A 22,984-nucleotide genomic window follows, 5' to 3' on the forward strand; every position below is an offset into this window, starting at 1 on the left:
CTGAGCAAACCAGGATTTATGCTCTCTAATTTGGGAAGGGCTGCAGTAACTTATACTTCAAACCATTTGTGTTTGACAAGGATTGCTCTTTTTTAATTAAAGTATATATTCTGAATTAGAGACAAATGTTTTATTAGTACACTAAAGGTACTTCAAATATCCTGATAGTATTTACAGAATTGACATCTGTGCTCTTTTACAGAAGAGTGTTTTTGTTCATCAAAATTAACTTTGCAGAATTACATACTAAATTTGATGTGTTTTTTCCTTTCAGTCAGTGGAAGTTGAAAGAAAGAAAATATCTAAGAGTTGGCGTCATCCACTAAATAAACCCCCAGCCAGATCTCCAATGACTTTGGTTAAACAGCAAGCAACTAGTGATGAAGGTGAGTGTACTATTTAATACATTTTTCTGAAGATACTTTTCTGTCTTTATGAGACCATATATATATATATCTATATGCATTTGCAAAAACAACCAAGATGAAATAGTTTCTTTCTACATGGGAAATGTAAACAGTGAGGTCTCTGAATCCACAGAGAGGTCATGCACTTTATGCCGGTTTTCACTCAAAGCATAGAATTGTTTTGGTTGGAAAAGACCCTTAGGATCATCAAGTTGAACCGTTAACCTGGCACTGCAAAGTCCAACCACTAAACCATGTCCCTAAGCACCACATCTATATGTCTTTTAAATACCTTCAGGGATGGTGACTCCACCACTTCCCTGGGCAGCCTGTTCCAATGCTTGACAACCTTTTTGGTGAAGAAATTTTCCCTGATATCCAATTTAAACCTCCCCTGGTGCAACTTGAGGCCATTTCCTCTTCTCCTATTGCTTGTTACTTGGGAGAAGAGACCGACTCCCACCTGACTACAACCTCCTTTCGGGTAGTTGTAGAGAGCCATAAGGTCTCCCCTCAACCTCCTTTTCTCCAGACTAAACAACCCCAGTTCTGTCAGCCGCTCCTCATAAGACCTGTGCTCTAGACCCTTCACCAGCTTTGTTGCCCTTCTTTGGACATGCTCAAGTATCTCAATGTCTTTCTTGTAGTGAACACAATACTCGAGGTGTGGCCTCACCACTGCTGAGTACAGGGGGATGATCACTTCCCTAGTTCTGCTGGCCATGCTGTTCCTGGTATTAGCCAGGATGCTGTTGGTCTGGCTCATATTCAGCCAGCTGTCAACCAACACCCTTTTCCACCAGTCAGCTTTCCAGCCACTGTTCTGCAAGCCTGTAGCATTGCCTGGGGTTGTTGTGACCCAAGTGTAGGATCCAGCACTGAACCTTGTTGAACCTCATACGGTTGGCCTTGGCCCACCGATCCAGCCTGTCCATATCCCTCTGTGGAGCCTTCCTAGCCTCAAGCATATCAACACTCCCACCCAACTTGGTGTCATCTGCGAACTGACTGAGGCTGCACTCATTCCCTTGTCCAGATCATTGATAAAGATATTAAAGAGAACTGGCCCCAGTACTGAGCCTTGGGGAACACCACATGTGATCGGCTGCCATCTGGATTTAACTCCATTCCCCACAACTCTTTGGGCCTGGCCATCCAGCCAGTTTTTTACCTAGCGAAGTGTACGCCCATCCAAGCCATGAGCAGCCAGTTCTTCCAGGAGAATGCTGTGGGAAATGGTGTCAAAGGCTTTACTGAAATCCAGGAAGACAACATTCACAGCCTTTCCCTCATCCACTAAGCAGGTCATCTTGTCTCAGAAGGAGATCAGGTTGGTTGAACAGGACCTGCCTTTCATAAACCAATGTTGACTGGGTCTGATCACCTGGTTGTCCTGTACATGCTGTGTGATAGCATTCAAGATGATCTGCTCCATAACCTTCCCTGGCACCGAGGTCAGACTGACAGACCTGTAGTTCCCCAGATCCTCCTTCTGGCCCTTCCTGTAGATGGGTGTCACGTTTGCTAACCTCCAGTCAACTGGGACCTCCCTGGTTAGCCAGGACTGCTGATAAATGATGGAAAGTGGCTTGGTGAGCACTTCTGCCAGCTCCCTCAGTACCCTCGGGTGGATCCTACCCAACTCCATAGACTTTCATGTGTCTAAGTGGTGTAACATGTCGCTCAACATTTCCCCTTGGATTATGGGGGCTTCGTTCTGCTCCCTGTCCCTGTCCTCCAGCTCAGAGGGCTGGGTACCCAGAGATCAACTCGTCCTACTGCTAAAGACTGGGGCAAAGAAGACATCAAGTACCTTAGCCTTTCCCTCATCCTTTGTCACTATGTTCTGCCTGCATCCAGCAAAGGATGGAGATTCTCCTTAGTCCTCCTTTTGTTGTTAATGAATTTATAAAAACATTTTTAGTGTCTTTTATGGCAGTAGCCAGATTAAGTTCTAGCTGGGCTTTGGCCCTTCTAATTTTCTCCCTGCATAGCCTAACAACATCTTTTTAGTCCTCCTGAGTTGCCTGCCCCTTCTTCCAAAGGCCGTAAACTCTCCTTTTTCTCCCCACGTTCCAGCCAAAGCTCTCTGTTCAGCCAGGCCAGTCGTCTTCTCTGCTGGCCTGTCTTTTGGCACATGAGGATGGCCTGTTTCTGTGCCTTTGAGATTTCCTTCTTGAAGAATGTCCAGCCTTCCTGGACTCCTTTGCCCTTCAGGACTCCTTTGCCCTTCTGGACTGCCTCCCAAGGGACTCTGCTAACCAGTCTCCTAAACAGGCCAAAGTCTGCCCTCCAGAAGTCCAAGGTGGCAGTTCTGCTGACCCCCCTCCTTCTTCATGAATGAAAAACTCTTTAACATTTCGTGATCACTATGCCCAAGACAGCTTCCAGCCATCACATGACTCACAAGTCCTTCTCTGTGCACAAACAACAGGTCCAGTGGGACACCTTCCCTAGTTGGCTCGCTCACCAGCTGTGTCACGAAGTTATCTTCCACACAGTCCAGGAACCTCCTAAAAACATTGGATCTGTCTTTGCAAAAACCGCTGAACCATAAGACACAGTTGAAAAACAAGTATATTCACTGATCAAATATTCATTATTAGAACTCAAAGCAGTTATCTTTGAGAACAAATTTTTAATTGTGTAAACATACCTGAAAGTGACATAAGAATCCTTTGAATATGGATCTTAGATGTAAGCCATAGTCCGCTATACTGCTTTAAAGCTAGTTTTTCCTTGTTGTCTGTTTTTTAACAGACATTGGACATTTGGGAGTCAGTGTCTTAAGATACTCTAGTTCTCATTCAAGAAAAAGGCTACAGACTTCTGAGTATCATCAAAAGCTTACCAAAAGTCTTTACATATGTCTTGATTTCTAGGCTTTTGTTTAGTTTCAAATGGAGAGAATGAACATCTCTCTCCCTGTAGTTTTGTTAAATCAATTTTACTCTATTGATTTAAAATAATGATTTAAAAGCTGATTTTGATGTATATGTCATCTACATGTCTCATATCTCTGTATATGCTTCTGACTGCATCTAAGTAGTGTGCATGTTAACAAGTAGTGAATAGTGTGCAGGATGTTAAAAGTACGTACCATATTTTCACAAACATAGAAAGAGGTGGAGAAACATAGTTCTGTTTTTAGATATAATGAAAATGACCTTTGTGTACTAGAAAGCAGCAAAAGGTCTCCTTTCTATTTCCCCAGCTTAAGGAATTTTCTTAGAGCAGTTTTCTGCTTACTTTTAAGTGGCATGAAGCAACTTGGAACAGGGTAAATGGCCTTACTGGGAATGAGGAATGAGACTGCCCTTCTGATTTAGCATTTAGGTACTTTAATTATTTTTTTTAAAAAAATATTTTAATGCTGAGTAGTGACCACGAAATTCCATTGTTTAACTTAAATGCATAAATAAGAACTGTAATCTTAGGAAATAATTTTGAATATGCTTGTCATTATAGATTGCAGATATGTGTGTTATTGTATACTGTATGGTACCTTCAGGCACTTCAAGTGATAGAGTGAAGTAGAAGTTAAGAAAAAGAAGCATGTCCATAAAGAATGATCATGAACAACAGCGATATATAGAACAGAGTTCTGTATAAAATATATAAGTAAATAACTCTGCAGCCATGAAATTTAATGCTCTGTAACTAGATACCACAGTGATCAAAAAAGTTAAAACAATACTCAGAACTTCTTGGATGCTCTTTTTAGGAGCTTACTTGAGTGCTTTAACTTTAGAAAGCCACGATCTTGTGCAGACAGGCTACAAAAGCTAAGAAGTTTACCCAAGATAGGGATTTGCTTCTCTGAAGTAAATACAAAAAGGAGATCTACTTTGCCTAGCAATCACATGTACAGCCAGCCAAAGTTGATGAATAAAGCTACTTTATTCTATCAAACATGGCTTGTGAAGCTTATCGAACTGTGCATCAAAACTGTCCATCAAAATGGAAAACAAATACATTCCTATTTCGTATTGCCTTAGCATTTTATTTCTGTGACACACAGGTTTTTCAGGTGCTGTTCTCCAGAATCTCTGCAGTTAGAGAGCTGGAGAGTGGTCCTTACACTCCTTTAGAAACTTTGGGGCTCTGTGTAGTGCAGAATGGAGCTGATATCATATCTGTGACTACAGGTCTGATTCCAATATCGCTTTATGCTTCAGTGTTTACCTGTGCTTTGTACCTGCATTTTGCTTGGAGCTCTTATTTTATACTTCAAGTGATATGAGAGTCTTGCTGAGCTTCCTGATCTTTTTTTTTTTCTCCTCAATTATTACCTCTAGTCAGCTGTTTCTTACAGCTACAGATAAACTTTCTTGACTTTAGAGAGAGACAGCATGCCTGTTAATTGATTCTTCTTCTCGTAACTGAGGAATATTATGCTTTTAGTTAGCACCAATTTAGGCGTTGCTGAGCTGAGTGCTGTAATTTTAACTGGTCCCTCAATACATCTCCCTCCTTGTTCCAAGGCAGAAGTCATTGATTTGTTTCTTCCATCTCACTAGTTTGAAAAAGCCACACTCTCTCTTTTTTATCTGAGCCTCAGTTTTGCCAGGCATGATACTTCAATTAGCTGTTAAGCATCTTTCTGAAAATTGGAGACAGCTTAGGCCCATGATCTGTATCATATACAGATATGTTTGGATACCTTGAGGGCTAGACAGAGCATATTTCAGAAAGTGTTATGGTGATTTACACAGAAAGGATGATATTAATATTGAAATTCATCTAGTAAAGTAATTAAAGATTTAAATATGTGGTAGCTGCAGTGAAATTGCTCTTTTTTAATTAGAGATTATATTTCTTTTGCCTGCTGATGCTTTTTCAAGGTTATAGTAAAAACATAGTGTAAAATTCCTATTTAAGCAAGGATTGTCTATCATATAATCTGGCTAGATGATGATGTGATGACACTGGTTTCTTAATCTGAAGGATTCTGCTCTTTGTTTGCCATTTTATGCACTAGTTTGTCAGCTTCCTGGTGTCTTAAAAGTGTGTGAAAGTAGCACAGTCCCAACAAGAAGTCATATACCTTCTGGTCCTTCCTCTTTACATGATGATTGTTCTTATTGTAGATAAGGGTGTATTTTTGTTAGGAAAGATAACGTTGTCTTAGAATTATTTCAAGTAACTATTAAGCACCTGTCTGCTTATTGATTGAAGGAAGTAATTAAGAGTTGTCTTGGACATGGCGGTTATTGGTATTTCTAGCTGGAACTGGAATTTGATGTTATTTTCATGCGTCTGTTTCTCATTGTGATCTAATTTATCAGCATGCTTTTGTGAGAACACCAGAAGAGAGACAATAGATTTTGGGTGAGCAGAATGTTTACATGCAAGACAGAGATTGAAGAACTGCCGAGGGAGACTGGCAAACTGAAGCCTCATTAGCTTTCCTGGCACATGCTGGCATGCGAGTTAAGGATCTGTGGCTAGATGAATGCCAGTCAAAGGAAATTTTTCTGATCATGTTCAAGAATGTTTGTTGTCAGGTATCTGGGGAGTAATCAGTATCAATGTACTAATGACTATGCTCCTCTTTATGAAGGTGCTTCATCCATATTCTGGAGTTACCAGAAATGTAATTCAGCATGCATACTTACTTAGTGCTTGTTCTCTGTATTTTTTGAACAAAAATTATGCCGGTAATGGCTATGATACTATAGTTTCTTGGTACTGTAACTTAGGGGTTTATCTATTCCTTTACAAGGAGGATTTGTGTATTGATAGATTAGTTTATATTTTAATTTATCTGGGTCCAGTAAAATCATAAATGTAAACAAAATGGAGGAGGAAAAAGATACGGGCTAGTCCTGTTATGAAAAATTAAGAAATTTGTGCTCTATAATTCATCTGCAAATCATGTCACTTTCCACGAGTTGGATAGTCTGTAGCCATTTCTAATACAGATAATTTATAGTCAGATTAATAAAATTGAAGTCCTTCAGATACTAGGGTACTATTAGGAAGTTTTTGTGAATAGAGATGATCAGATGCCGTAATAATATGAAGGCAGCATTCTTTGACACTATCAGCCATTTCAGAATCATCATTTTGCAAATAGAGTACTATCATATTTAACAGCATGCTTAAATCTTAGCAGAGACTTTCTGGATTCGCTATTAATACAGGCAAAAATTTCTTTTTTTTTTTCCACAGGATTGCTAGGACATTGAGTTTCGTGCTTTCTTTTCATCACTGCATATGCTTCGTTATGTTTCTTTATGATCTGAATGTTTCTTCTACAAAAAAATGATTGGGTTAATTGTTTCTTTGTGGTCTATTGGTGGTGGTTGGTTTGTTTTTTTTTTTACTCTCCCTGAAGCCTTTCCCTATATATGTCTGACTTCTGAGTCTCCCTTATTATGATTGTTTTTGTGGAATTAATGCCTAAAGGACTGAGCAATGAGAAATACTGGGGACTGGGGAATCAATCCCAGAAATTATAGCTCAGACTGCCAGTTTAGAAAAATCAGTGCAGCAGTACAGTGTGAGCTGTATGTCACACTCAAAATACTAATAATTTTTATGTAATGAACCTTGGTCTTATTCTCAATGCGGTATATTAGCTTGTGGTAATATTATTCTTTTGTATTTAATGCAGTTGTAGTTCTGCTCACTTAAGCAATAAAAAAGCAAATTCAGCAGAAGGAGAAAGCATACTGACTTTGGATGCGCATTGATTGGTCCCAGAGATTTCTTCCCAGCAATATTTGGGCATGCAACATTAGAACGTGCTTCTAGATTCAAGTTGACTGAAATTTCCCATTGCCCTAAATGATATAATAATAGTGTATAGATTGAATTCAGTATGGGTTTCTTTGTATATGGTCTTTAGTGTTTTAAATATGATTCAAAGTTCAGAATCATTTTGCTTTTGTTACTTTGTAAGATAAGGAAACTGAAAGAGAGAAAACTACTGTGAATCAAAAGAGTGGCTTGGATAAGAGTTTGATTAGTGAAAATTGCTAGTTTTACAGCTGTAGTTTTCCTTCTGCTATGACATAAGATAAAGCTTATTCAGTATTTACGTTCACTCTCAGCATCCTGTGAGGTGTACCTGAGCTGATACTAGTAGTCAAGCCATTTAAGGCATGTTCAGTAATGTCATAAATAGGTTAAGCATGCTGAAATAGGGGAAAATTACACATGTAAATGCAATTATGATTCTTTCGCTTCAGAGCTTAGAATGCCAGATTCTGCTTGAAGATTCTTACTTATTTCAGGAGGAAGTGTTAACTCTTTTTTCAGTGTTACTTAGGAGATAGAGAAGAATTTGTTAACCAATTGATAGAGGCATGTTTATTTTTGCTACGTTAGTATTATAATTTACAGTATTGCTTTCACTCCCATACTGTATTGATCTGGTTTTTGAGTGGAGTTTTACTTCTTTAAAAATCTTGTGTGAGTATGAGTTAATCAATTACAGAATTTGCATTTTTCATACTGCATCGTGTAGCATTGGAAGAGAACAGCACTATCTACCAATTGCAATGGTTTCGCTATGCTAGAAAAATGTTTCCTTTCCTATGGTAGCTACATTGATTTGTTTAAATTCAATTTTCAAGATTTGATAACCATAACTAATAAAATGTTCTAGCGTTTATGTAGCATGTGGTATGCTGAAGACTCAAAAAAACTTTACCAAATTGTGGTAGAATCTTTAGTAGGTATTTAGGAAAGAGAGGTGTTGAAAGGTCAAATGTAAGGTTTTCCTGAATGTCCAGTACTCCTGTCAACCTTGTACGCTAGCAGCTCATCTCCAGAAATGGCAAGAGCTGACAAATCTGATTATTGCCACTGGTGGCTCTTGTCCCTTGATATCTTTCACAAGCAGCACTTATCTCCCTTAGACTGGATACCTAGAAATGCCAGGACCTAAGACTAGCCATTATTTTGATTCAAGAGGGGAATACAAACCAGTTCCTCTAATACTTATGCCTCATTTGGTGGACAGTGGTATATGTAGTGATCATTAAGACTCATTGTCCTCTAGGTGAACCTTACAATTCTAATTGCACAGCTTTCTTAGCTTCCCACTCCCCCCCCACCCTTAAAGGAGTAGATAGAATTGCAGTATTAGATACAGAGGTATGTATAATTTCTCATTATCAAGTGTGTCAAAATGAAAATAGTGTTCCTGCTGCATTAGTGCAGCCTCTCAATAGCCTTCTCAAGGCTAGCGATGGAATAGGTGGGCAAACTGGATGAGATGTTTGCCGAGGAGACAGATGTCTCTTCTGTAAGACTGTCTTCTGAGGTTGAGCTTCTGTTTCTATAATTACGGTCCAAAGAGAAACACAGAAAATGTATGACTTGCATTTAACGAGGATTAGTTCCCTGAGGTATTGGTACAGAGGGTTGCCTAATAAATTATCTTAGTTCCAAGATATCATAGTAGTATTTTTTTTTTCCCCTCCAAATTAAAAAAAATCTAGCCTGTAGTGTTATCATTGCCTTTGTCAAAATCTAAAGCTGCTTTGTAAACCATCAGTGTTGGAAGTGACTTGATTTTAATGCCAGTGGGTTTTTTACTAAATGCTTTTTCTTGGCTGAGAAGTGTGTGTAATACATACTTTTTAAATGTACAAAATAATTACACTTAAGAAATTGATCCTTGAGGGAGATTGGATGCAATTGTTGTCTAGTGTATGGAGTGTTTATGGGATATTTGTTTTAGTGATCTGTGCAGGGACTGTAGCCTGAAGCTATTAATTTATAATTCCAATTCAGGCACTGATGTGTCTTGTGAATTTGGACCTGTGATCAAATCTTTCTGCTTTGCATCTTCCATACTTAATGTATGAAGATAAGTAACTACCTGAGGCCTTGGTTTAGTGAATAACTTTAGCACAATCTTAACCATAAGCATTCAAGTAAACTGGTTCCTCACAATTTCACTTGTGTGTTGCTCAGAGGCACTTATGGTGGAATGGTATATTGACATAGGCTAGATTTGTGCTGCCGTAGAGATATAAAGTAACCATAAAAGATCTTTTCCCAACTTGGTACTGGCTTTTGTCTCTCGAGTGGCGTAAATTGAGAGTATGTTGGTGAACCTGTTGTGTAATATTTCTAAAACACTCTAACAGCTTTAAATACTTGGATACTTATTGGACTGTATAGTACTCGGCAGTATGGTCAATGAAGATACATTTTAATTTCTAGAATAAGGAAGAAGTACCGAATTATTCTGTCATGTCTCAGTGAGCCTTTTTATTAAAAGGCAAGAGATGTCTGAAGACTGGGAGACTAGGAGAAAGTTTTCTGTATTTTTCCACTTTTGTACAGATGCACATACTGATAAGTAAGTTGGACAAGTTTTGTAGAGTGTTTTAGAAAATAGTAAGAATTAGATTGTGTGCTAACACAAAAATCTTAGAAGGCAGAAAGAAATTGGGGAGAAAAAGCCTACTAGGCTACTACTTCTGCACTGATAGTATGATGCATATTTGTTAAGTCCAATGGGTAATTGGCAAAGGTAGGGACCACTCCACTGTTGGTTTTTAGGGGTCATCCCTTAAGTTTCCTGAGGTTCATAAGATAATTTTAAATAAAGAGGAAGAATTAAATAAAATAATAATTTTGTCTTTTATGTAGAGATGTGTATGTATTTCATTGAATCCTTTATGATACACTAATTTTATGTTGTTGGTATCATATGTACCAAATCCTGGGATAAAGAGATACATGATCAAATCCTTAATTATGTGAAATAAATGTACCTTGAAATACATATGCTATATTTGGAGTTGGTTAGCTTAAATGAGCTTTAATAAGCTCTTGAAACTGTATGGCAAACTATGGTATTTCATTAATAAATCAGTAAGCATGTGTGTGGATGGCAATAGCAGTTCCTAAAAATTCCAATCCAATTTTAGCTATTGATCAAATCCTCTAGCTGGTAAGTACAGTGACTGCAAGCAAACTGAACTGGAATGCAAAGTAAAAATTTTGTTCATTAAAAATTGTAAAAAAATTACATGGGGGAATGAAATGGAGAAAGCAGCTGGTAATAAGTCTTTTACGGTGCTGTGAATTAAAGCTTTTCAAGAGAGCAGATATCTGCCAGTCTTTAGCTTGTAGTCTGTTCTTGTAATGGTTTTGCACTGACAGGTACGTTTTTTGCTGATAGGCTATGTGGTAAATTCCAGCAGATTTTCTTTTGTTTCTGTTTCAATTTTGATGAGATGCCTCTTTGAACTAAATTATAAATACAGCGGCTATTCTTTAAACTTGCACAGGGTAAAGACAGGTGAAATTACTGGAATTGCTATAATGTACGTATATAAAAAATGGAAATTATAATACAAATATGCTATACATATTTTATGTTGGCAGTTCTTACAGATATAAGAATATCTCCCTTTTTGTGGCCTCATGTCCACAATTTAATACAGTTGCTTGACTAGTGGGTTACCTTTGAGCTTGGTTTTTGGACATGATAAGTATCTGTATTTCTGGGGTCACTAGGTAGTTCACGTTTTTTAGTACAAGTAAGAATTTGTTGGCTTAGGTAGCCAGCATTAGTAGACATCTTTGACAATTTGATCCTTAACTATTCTTCATTCCATATTCAGAAAACAGTTGTACAGCTATTTAGGGAATTAAGTGGATGAAAGATTAATTTTTACCCATTATATTTGTCAGGTACTTTTATGGTCCATAGTTTGAAGTAGAGAATGATTTTGTGGCAAGAATTAATAAGCAAAATAAAATGACGGTTTTAAAAAATGTCAACACTATAGTCCTGTAAAACTAGTTTTACAGATTATGTTAATGCAAACTGATTCTCTATGCCATGAGTCCTCAGAGCTTTTTCAAAGTTACTTTATCAGCAGCATAGCAATGCAAATCAAATAGATTTTAGTTTGCCATTTATTAGAGGAGAAAGTTGGGGTCCAGTACAGTCTGACAGGGTCCTATTAGCTATATGAAAAATTCAGTGCATAATTGAAGATTTACTTATTTGAAGTCAGTTGAAGTTAGATGGGATTTTGATTTATCAGAGTGATACAAATGTGTGCACTCAAATCACAATACAAGTACAAGCTATGTTTAGGAGAGTGTAGCATTTGCAATATATAGTTCAGTCATAATACAAATGTGAATGCCATTACTGGTGTCTAATATGTTCGCTGTCACAATGCTGAATGTTTCCAGTCTCTGGGAAGGAATATGTGGGTCGCAACTGGTTCAGGCCCATTGATTTCTTTATTCATTTGTTTTCTGCCACGGGAGCAAACACTTTCACAATACTTTCTTCTCATGAGTCACCTAAATCCTTATGCTGAAAAGGATCAGTATCAAACCAGATATCTCTTGGTCATTGTCCTTGGTATACCTGGTGGCCATCACTTGAATGAGGTCTATTTCAGTAGACCGTAGTAAATTATCCCTACCTGTATGGGCATCACAATGATTTGAGGCTGCAACTTTCAGTCTAAAAACTTTGATTCTCTGTGTACATTGCTTATGCATTATGTTATCTTTTATAACTGTTTCTCTGGTTCTAGCACGCTATGTGTTCATTTCTCCTAACTTCTGCACTACTACTCACAAGTAAATATCCAGCAACCTGCGAAGCTCTGCTTTTCTCTCCTTTCTTCAACTTGTTAGAACCTTTCAATTTTTCAAATTCATCCTAAATATCAATGGGATCGGTACTTTGTTCTGCTGTTTATGAAAAATCCTGTTCATGGTTTTTCCATCCCTCCTTTTCAAAGTTACTGGTGAGATTTTTCCAGCCTTTGCTAGCATTTATGGTAATTCTACCTCCTCTTTTAAATATTAGTGGTCCTGTCTGCAGTGAGTCTTATCACTACCTGTTCTTAATCACAATGCAGGTTTTGTCTACTAGGTTCTTATTTGTGACTAATACCAAATCAGGAAGCATGTTTTTGCCAAAGTAATTACTACTGCTTTAATGGTTACCGCTCACCCTTGGGAATATCCTGCCAACTATGCCTGTTAGTGTCAGAGTATAGTACACTCTGACCAGGTTCTTTTAGATATTCCAGATGTGGAGGGTTTCATGAATAACACAAAATTTTCTTCTTTGAAATTATTTGAAGTTACATGGGATTTCAATTTAGCAGAGTGATACAGCAATGCACTTAAATCACAGTGCAAGTACAAATTACGTTTAGCAGAGTGTAGCAATTGTAATATACAGTTCAATCATAATACAAGTACAAATTACATTTAGCAAAGTGTAGCAGTTGCAATACACAGTTCAATCACAAAACAAACGTGAATTTCATTACAGGACTCTAATGATATGCTCATGAAAAATCGCTGTATCCCAGTATCTAAATGCATCTTTCCATTCTGTCAAATTGACTTTTAAAAATTTTTTTGAACTCTGAATTTTTCTGACATTTCAAAACATTTCAAGATCTGCTACAACTGATGTTACAGGTTTTTTATATTTTACTTTTTTTTTTAATAAAGCACCCCGTTAGTTTCTTTTGTGAGTTAAACAGCTTCTTAGTCTTAGGCTGTCTTTACATAAAATGTTTATAAGAACTGAGGTATTAATTGATAATTCAGCTATTACACTCTCTAACAAAAAATGTATACATACTTTACAGTACTGTTACTGTACAGTACCATAAAAGAAATTAAATTTCTTGTCCAGTACAAGAAATTAAAAAGTTTACATTTTCATATTTTGCTGTAAAATCTATTTTTCATTACTGAAAACAAGAAACACAATTTCTGAAACTGAGTTTGCTGATACACTGCAGGCACAGTAAAGTTTTGAAGTTGCAAGTCTTTTTCCCTGACTGACTTTTTCTTTTATTATTATTATTTCCTCCAGGACATTTGAAACTATAGATAATGCCTCCCAGGGCTGAGATTATGCTCAACTACCTGAAAAATAACAGATGCTGCTATGCTCTTCATAGCAGAGAATGCTGCTGTACAAAGCCAGGAAACATCAGTGGAACATAACCCCAAGCAGCAAAATCATTGTTGAGATTGGCAAAAGCAAATTGTACTGTATTAGTGTCTATGGCTTTTCACATCTGCTGGGTTAAATCAGCAAATACTGGCAACAGCCCATTCTGCAAATGGCCCAAATGTTTTCCGTCTGAGAATTTGAGTTTAACTTAGTAAGCAAAAAACGTTCAAAGCAATAGTATTGAGTGTTGGAGCAAGTTTGCCACAAACTATTAAACCAGTCACATTTGTGAAAACATTTATTTCATTCACTTAACCACTTGGAAAGCAGTACAGTAACTGTTTATAAGTACTTTGTTATAGAAGGAGTTTCCTTTTTACCAAATAATTTTCTTTTTGTTTACACAGGTTGTTTTAATTAATTGACTTAAGTTTCAAAAGGGATACAAATGCATGTAAATAATCGCATAAATGAGAACTGGTATATCCAAAATTACATTACAGAGATTAGTTAACCCTGTATAAATATTCTTTTCAGGTACAAATATGATAGCAGAAACTGGTATGGAGTTTGGCATTGCTAATCACCTTACAGTATCAGTACAACTATGGCTGAATTCTTTTATGATGCAGTAAGGTTTATAACAACTGTTATGCTTTTATTTAAAGTCATTATTTGGCTCATCAAGTGTTTCTGCTTTTCTTTTGGAAAAAAGAACACTTGCTATATCCCCTTAGGAAACAAAATATTTAACCTCATTATGAATTGTATCTGATAAATATTACAACAAAGCGTTATACTTGCAGTGAAGTAAAAAAAGCCTTGGTGATTCATGGAAAATGGCGATCTGTGACCACTGTTAGGGGTGGCAGTAAGGAGATGTATTTTAAATGTATAGGAATATACTGCATTACCTCATCCCATTAGTACTTTTTTGGGGGGCTGCTATTAATCCATGTTAGACTTCAGCATGAATAAGTGATACAATTACAGACAGAAATATAACATAAGTTACAACAAACAGGCTTCATTCATCTAAAAGTATTTAAAAAAAATGTGCATACTAACAGACTTGCATGGTAAGCTCTCCTTGGGAGACTGTAGGAGGCAGAAATGTCACTCTTAGTGTGTGAAGGCCGCTCCACATAGTTATTATCATAGCATACCAAAATCAGTCATACATTTAATGATATATTGATAAGGTGTTTTAATCCAACTAGGATATATTGTCAAAGCGTATCCAGTAAAGAGTCTTTGATTTTGATTTAAACATATACTTCAACTTTGAAGGTCTACATCTTATCCAGGAACTTTCTGGCTGCTTTAAACTGTAATGCCTAACACTATCAGAACTCAAGTCAGTCTTTTTACTTGTAAATACAATTTAAGTACCAGTACTAAAGAATTGAATTCTGTGCTCCTTGTGCCAGAGTCTGACACTCTCTGACGGGGTTCTTTGAAGTGTCCCACACGAGAAGTATTTAATGCCAAATTTACTGGAAGATACTTGATGTTACACAGGATTTTGCATTAGCAGAGCGATAACAGCAATGTAATGAAATCACAATACAAGCACAATATAGCATGTATATTGCAATATACAGTTGGATCACAATGTAAATGTGATTCCCATTACTGGTCTGTATATGCTCACAGTCACAGTGCTGGGTATCACCATTTGCTGGGAAGGAATACGTGGCTTGAAGTCAGCTCAAACCTGTTGGTCTCTTCAAAGTTAATTTTATTCAATGTTCAATTTTTATACTCTCTGTTGGACTGAGCCATATATACACTTCTCATGTTCTGGTCTGACTGGCTCAGGAAGACATTTGCAATCTTCTGATTAACTCAGGGAAAAACATGTACACAACCAGCTGATCCACCCAGTTGATACAGCCATTTATCTAAAACAAAGGCCACCCTCTGTTCCCCTTTATGTTGAGATAAATTTGGCTTCCTTTGCAGCTGCTACAGACAGTCTCTGCCTAGATTTATCCCTGAGATTCAAAGCTACAGAGCCCTTGCACATGTCCTCTGAGCCTTCTTCAGGTTCAGGTGTTTATTGATTGGACACAATGCATGGAACATTAAAGTGTAAATTAGAGGAACAGTGCTGTAATTTACATACAAAATATACCTCCATCATCAAGAAGATCTTTTAGAGACTGCCAGTGTTTGTTAGGCAGAATGAAGGAGTGTCTGCTTAATATTAGCAGACTCTTCCACACAGGGGATGCCCAATATTAGGCATTAATACTAGGTCCTCTTCCACATATGGGATGCCCAAGATTTCTTCTTCTGTCCTAGAAAATATTAATTGAGCATTGAGCTCCTTTTAAGTTGTTTAAAGATAAGATCATCGTGGGATTTTTTGTTTCTTTCTCTGGCATCAAGGAATTCTTAAAACTCTGAATGGTAATTTCACATCTGTTTTCTCTAACACATCCTCGTTAATGACCCAAATCTTAGAAAGTTCCTTTGGCTCTTATTCATTACACAAGGGTGATGTGAAGTTTAATTTACAGCTGCAAAGGTAGGGATTGGTTTAAAATTAGAGTTTATTTTAGGATGTAAACTTAATGGTCATGTTTTGAACTTTCCAAGAAAGATAGGTTGTAAAAATTCTGATATTTAATTTTGTTCCCTGACTGTGATTGATCTACCTTAGCTGTGAGTTTGTGGTGTCATGCCTACATAGGTGTTTCCAATGGTGCAACTACAAGTCTTTATTTTTCTTTTTTATGCAGTGTCCTATTTTTTAACTTTTTTAAAAAAAAATAGTTAAATTGAATTTTTACATGGTACAAGATGTTGTATAGACAGTCCTTTTTAATGTAAAATGGTTTATTTTAGTGTAGATTATTTAGTTTTTATTTCATATAATTCCTCAGGCATGTCACATTCCAGTTTGTAAAGGCTTAATGTGATAACCAGAGGAGTTTCATTATTGCCGTTAAAGTAAAGAAACGCTCTACTGTATTTTTATAGTTACGGAATTTTAATACATCCTGAGAAAGTGTGCTGGATGGTTCTTCTCATAATTTCACGTTGAAGTAGGGAGTGAGCACATCTTTGTATAATCAGCCTCTGACCACTGTGTCTTATGTACTGAAGTTCTCTTGAGACAAACGGTCTCAGGAGAAGAGTGAGCTTGGTTGTAAGATTCGGATAATTATAGTTGTGTTGCATTGTGAAGCAATTCTGAATTCCTGGAAGTAGCACTTACATTTCAGGTTAAGCATAACATTTACACTAGAACATGGTGGTGTGTAAGGAGATGTTCTGCTAAAGAGGTGTTTATTTTTGTAGCTGAAGTGATGGCCTCAAATTTTGATACAATATTTGTTGCTATGGAATAATTATCTAGAGTAGAGTGTCATGATTCAGATGGAGATGAAACAACAGGAATAGATCGACTGAAGACTTTAAAGACGGTTCTTCGAGTATTTGTCAGTGTGCCTATGTGTTATGCATGAGAGTTTGCAATCTCTTGAACAGTGCTGTCAGTTGAGCTGCAAATGTATATTAAGTTTCCTTGTCATGGCTAGCAGGTTCAACTCCCATAGTTTCTTTTATTCCCTCTGACAGCAAGATGTGTCCTTTACTCTAGTTAAGTTGATTTGATGTTTTACCAAAGAATATCAAGAATGCATTATTCACTTTTGTCTTGTTTAATTCTTTATTTGGAATGCAAGTTTCATGCTGAAAAGCTGAAAAAAGCAAATTGCACATCAGAGTTGTCACCAGGGGATTCCACTACGCACCTGTGGAGAGTCCTGTTCATGGACTTACTAGCAGTGAACTGAGAGGAAGCATCAGTGATTTGATCCAGGTTACAGCAGACATAGAAGTCAAGGTAGACAGTCTAGCTCCATTTCAAGTGTTACACAAAGAAAATACTCTCCATAGACATATGTTGTGTTTCATATCACTGCATTTGCTGACCTGAATCTTTCTAATTGTCTGTCTTGGGCCATTGGTAGCTACTCTTGGAGCCAGGCCAGTTCATTGTAACAAAGGTTTGACTGAATAATGGCACGTATCATAGAGTAATGTTGGTTGGCAGCATTGCATAAGTGACTGTTCACCAAAACTTGCTCTACCTGAACTGAGACAACATTCTCAGGCTCTTTCATAAAAATCCCAATATATGAGGTTAGTGAAACATCATGATCATAGTGCTTCATGAAACATTATGTACTGTCTTGTAAGGTAGATATGTGATTTTTGGAGGACAATGTTTGATTCTCTTTGACTGTGGGAACTAATGCTCCCACCATGGTTTTTGCAGGTCTTGAGTATTGGGAAATGGCACTGATATGTAGTTGAAGTAGAAAGTATGCCTGCTTATGACGATGGAGCTTCTGAGATTTTTCAGTCATTATGGACACCACAAATTGTTATCCATTCTTACTCTGAGAATCCTCAGTTAAGGTGAATTTTGAATGGAGGCAACTGGAGGTTGCAGTTGCCTTGTATCCTTTATACCATTGCATGGAAGCAGATGAAAGTGCTGGGCACTTCTAACAGACACATCTGGTCAAAAACCAGTGAGCTCACATGAGGCGCTTGAATGTCTACCCTGTGAAACCACACATACCAATGTGAGTCAGGAAATTAAATTTATTTTAGGCAAAATCACTGATTGCTCTTCAGTTATCTAGTAAGTAATGACAGCAGTTGTTAAAAAGAATAAGAGGAACTGAGAAGTACTGGATAAATAGGAAAAAAATTCCAAAACCCCCTCAGGTTTTCCAGGTTTTTTTGGGACATAAATAGTATTTTGGAATTATCAAATGGACAAGTGAAGAAAGGCTGTAAGCTGTGCCAAGATGGCAGTGTTTGTTACATCAAGACATTACATACTCTGTGCTTTCAAACAGTTTGAGAGCTGATTTGTATTTCCTTGCCTGTTCTGGATAAGCAGATTTTCAGTTTTTACTTGTGAAGGAAGCATTGTTGTCATATTCTGTAATGGGAGTCATGCACTCTGTAACTTTTTTTTTTAATATCAATTTCTTTTGATGTTTTATGATTTCAGTGTGTGGGTGGGTGAATGTTGATTGTAAGAAGATGAACTAATATTTCTGAAGTCCTGGAAAGATGATAAATTGAGATCAAGGTTGCCTAGGAAGTTATTGAAGAGAACTGAAATTCACAAGTCATACAGTAGTGATAACAGAGGATCAGTCACAGCTTATATCCCTTAAGAACACCCATTCTGTGTATTCTTAGTTTTGTATGCTGTTAGTGTAGCATGCCTTTAAGAAGTACTGGGTTAGCTAGCCTCCCTCTGAAAGGAGGAGAGATGTTTTTCCTCTCCTGGCTGTGCTTCTGGGCTTGTTATGGTGGAGAAGAGAGAGATTGCAGGGTGTAATATGCAGGAGGATCACATCAGAGAGCTTGGGTGCCAAAGTTCATGCAGAGAGACTAAGAGAATGTGGTAAGGAGCATTGAGAAGACAGTCATACCTCAAAGGAGATAGAATCTGTAATTAGAGATGTTAAGAGATCAGAGGCAAATGAGGGGGGTTTGCTTCTAGTCGATAAGTAACTGGAAGTAGTTGCTCTAAATGTAGTACGCAGGGGAAAATAAATTTATTAAAATAGTGTTAAATTTTTTGGAGGTTGTGGAAGATGCAGTCTGGTACATCTGTATATGACACTGGCTTCATTTGGAATGAGGTTTGAAAATAAATACAAAGCTCTTGAAAGCAACAAAAAGTTGTAAGAGTGCTGTCAGCTTTATTCCTGGCTCTTGCATCCTTTTCACTCCCTCAGTCTGGAAAGAATTTGTAAAGATCAGACAAGAGGGAACTGAAATTGTGGAGTTTATATGGAATTAAGATACAAATATTATTCTCATCAAAAGCGGAACGAATATGGTCATGAACTCAGCAATGTGCTGTAGGCAGTGGGAAAGCAGAGCTGTATGTGAGAGAAGTAGAGCTGTCCGAGAATTGATTCCAGGACTGGAAATCTGAAGATAGTTTTTTGACTGAAGAGGAGCATAATTGGCTGAGATTCAGGGTGAAGACTTCAAGCCTCATGGGAGAATTATTCAGCAGTGATAAGGAGTGGTGCAATCAGAGCATGTCAGTTTCAAAGTGGATAATAGATACAGAAGATGTAAGTTACAAACCTTCATATCAAATTTTGCATTCCTCTTTGTTTTCTTCATCAGGCACAATCAAGCCCTGAATTCTCTGTGAGGTCACAACTGTAATGAAAATAATTAAAATAATGGCGGTATAAGCTCCTGAAAGAAAGTAATGTCAAAGAAAGAATTTGGAAAATAAGTTAGCAAAGATGAAGCCGCTTGTGAGACTGTTCTGTAAGGGAGAATTTAAATAGATAGAAATGGAACTAGAGGCATAGATTTCAGAGCTATTTCACAGTTCTGAAAATTGCACACAATAGAAAAAATATGATTGGACAGAATGTTTTTAACTAAAAGCTTAATTAAGCTTTTAAGTTAAAAAATAAGCAATTCAGAACGTTATAAAAGTGATGCTGGCATTTTATATTTTCATCTCTTCCTTGTGTTCAGCTATTTCTTCACTGCTATTCTTTTACAGCTGTGTTGTTCACCATAAAGGTCTACTGCTGAATATTGACTCGATTACAGGTTTTTTTCAGATGTTCTGTGTTTGTCCTTCTACCTGGATTATTGGCAAATGTTTATTGAATTGGTATTAGTTCTCTTGAGAAACTAGAAAAAAATTAATAAAATTCACATACAGGATATATTAATTAATTTTTTTGCTTGCTTTTAGACAAGTATTTGAATCCATATTTTATTCAACAATGATAAAAATCTTACCAACTTTGTAGTGCTTTTCTAGCAATGTGTGACAATTTATCATAGGAGGAGACCCATAAAGCTTCAGTTTTTCTTGATGTGGATGAAGGCAGTCATGGGCTGAAGGAATGTGATGATTCAGCTTAATGTACTTCATTAAACATTTCTCTGTTGTTGGAATTTTCTTCTTCTGAAATAAACAGTTCTTCTTAAATGTATCATTAGAAGAGGACTGTATGCTATAGATTTTTGGTTTTGTTATCTGAAAGATCTATTCAATAACTTTCCACGATTCCCTTCGCATAGTCACATTATTTTAATTATTCTAATTGACACCTACATGTCTTGTCATTGATCATGAAAGATATAATAGGCACTGTCCACTTGAGTGAACAGAACCACAGACCTCATCATTAGTCAGAGCAGTGATGAGGACCCAATTCAGAAGAATACACTTAACATCTCCTGTGAGCAATGCATACCCTTCTAGAATAAAAAGACATTTTCCTCCTTATAATCTGTGTATTTCACAGGTGGCAAAGTCACTAGGTTGCCTGTGAAGATACCTTGAGGTTTCCAACCAGCTCAAAAATGTGACTAGGCTGAAATTCTAGTGTTAACAACTGGATCATTAATAACTATGCTATTGATTTCACTGGGGCAAGGGTTTTACACTCAGTCTCCTGTTCACAGCTTTCCCTTTTCCACATATTTCTCAATAGAAAATTACTACATTTTTAGATTACTCCTATTGAATAAGCTATTTCTCTTTGAGTTTCAGTCTGATTTTATTTCCCAGCTTCTCTAGAGGCATTTAATTTCATAAAATCACCTTTATGGAGTCCTGCAAGGAAACACCGCTAGTAAGTTCAACTTTTAGAACATCCAGAATAGATCACTGATATAACCAAATCATTTTTCCCATACTGGGGTCCAGCACACATGTCCAGCTACATCTTAGATCTGATTGTTCCCCGTTATTCCCTGGCTTTAATGTTTGTCTCTTCTTCCATTTGGAAAATGGATGTCAGTTTCCATAAAGAGTTGAGAGGTGCCATTCTGGGTGAACAAAGTGATTTGTCTCGTGCTGCTTGGCATGCAATGTGTCCCATCCGTAAGGAATTTAGGGCAGAGTGCATGGAGGGGTAGGGGGTAGAAGTTGGAGAAATTAAGGAATGGGACAGGGAGACGTAACATTGAGGATATGAATACAAATTGTAGACAGCGGAGCTAGTGACATACTTTCTTATGCTCTGTGTGCAGGTGTCAAAGCACTTCTTTGTGTGCTTGGCCTGGTACATAATTCTTTTAGACTTCTTATAGCATTGTTTTATCTTCATTGTTATCACACATGACAAAATCATTGGTTTTCTTCATTCCAGGACTACAGTGTAACCAATTGTTTTTTCTTTAAGAACTGCCTGAGACTACCTTAATTGAAGAGGAAGTTCGAGAGACGGAGACATGGGCCAGGCCTCTGGTTTACCTTTGGCAGATGAGAGCACACAATTTCAATGCTGAAAAAGAATACAATGCAGCTTGTGCAAAAAAGGAACCACACTGTGCCATTTGCACTCTTCTCATGCCATACTACAAGGTAAGCAAGATCCGAACAGCTCCATCTCTGGGTGAAGTGTGAAATAGCTGCCCAGCTACTTCATTTCCAGTAAATTAGAGAAAAGATAAGCTTATGCATTTGATTTGTATGAGAACTAAATAAACTCACTATTGTTAAAATTAGAACTGATAACTCTGTTCACCTGCTTTCATCCTTTGTTGCAGACGGTGTGTGCCTTCTACTAGCGTTTATGTAGGATTGGTGTCAGTGTATATGTGCTTGCCCTTGAAGTTACGCTTTTGGAGGTGGTGACTCCACATAAATTTGTATCTTTTAGCTATTTCCTTATATGTCCATCTTCAAATGTCTTTTATCAGAGCCTCCTCTATGTCTTCCGCAATGTTGAAGAACTGTTTTCGTGGTACTTAGGGCTTCTCGGGAATAATATGTCCAGAGAAACAGTCTAATGCAGAGCACTGTTTGATACTGGTTTGTGGAATTCCTGTGTCAAATGTCAGCTGAAAGTGCTGCTATGGTACCATGATACTAATTCTGAAGCTGCTAAACTGGAATCCCCTCAGCATGGGAACTAGGAAGAAAACTTTTATTGTACTGTACTCAGGTGAAGAGCTCAAAGGGAGACAGAGGTACAGTATCATTGAACACAGCTGCAGTAACACTAGTTTGCAGGCTGAGTGCTATTCTAGATTTCACAGTTACTTGAAAAATCAAGGAACTATAGAATGACTGTGATAGATACTAAGAAGCAGTTAATTTTCTTGTAAAACTGTTACATTGTTAGTGCAAGAGCTGGGAGGAGAGAAGTCATTTCATCCTTGTCAAAAGGAAGAGTAAGACAGATTCTCCTTTTTTTTTCTTCTTAAATAAATTTTGTTTATTTTCCAGCCAGACCATCATGATGAAGAAAGTCCTACTTTTGGGGAAGCAAACTCAGCAGAAACATTGATGGCTGAAAATGAAAAGACTAAACCTCTTATTCCAGAAATGTGTTTTATTTATAGTGAAGAAAACACTGAAAACTATCCATCAAATGCCTTTATCGAAGAAGATGGAACAAGTCTTCTGATTTCCTGTGCAAAGTGTTGTGTGCGGGTTCATGCAAGTAAATAAACTAATTTTTCAGTTGGCAGAAATGTAATTTAAAATTTTGTTTTATTGATAAATAATAGTTAACTAGACTTCTAGTATGTCTTTAAAAGTACGTGAAGAATATTTCCATATGTAGTGCTTCAGTCACTGGCTAAATTATTTTAAAGACTATGTTACATTTTCTAT

At 37.1% G+C, this 22,984-nt stretch overlaps 1 protein-coding gene across 14 annotated transcripts in view; it reads left to right on the forward strand.

The window, feature by feature from the left end:
• KDM4C (lysine demethylase 4C) overlaps positions 1 to 22,984 on the forward strand; it is a 268,964-nt gene that overhangs the window by 143,733 nt on the left and 102,247 nt on the right. For all 14 annotated transcript variants that reach the window (XR_008574612.1, XM_054809237.1, XM_054809233.1 and 11 more), the window contains 3 exons: positions 275 to 386; positions 21,546 to 21,727; positions 22,595 to 22,811. Coding sequence is in view for 13 of the 14 variants with exons in the window: in XM_054809237.1 (XP_054665212.1) it covers positions 275 to 386; positions 21,546 to 21,727; positions 22,595 to 22,811 (511 nt within the window). In the remaining variant the exon portion in view is untranslated. The remainder of the gene's footprint in view (positions 1 to 274; positions 387 to 21,545; positions 21,728 to 22,594; positions 22,812 to 22,984) is intronic.

Source organism: Grus americana, chromosome Z (assembly GCF_028858705.1).
Source record: "Grus americana isolate bGruAme1 chromosome Z, bGruAme1.mat, whole genome shotgun sequence".
NCBI lineage: Eukaryota > Metazoa > Chordata > Aves > Gruiformes > Gruidae > Grus > Grus americana.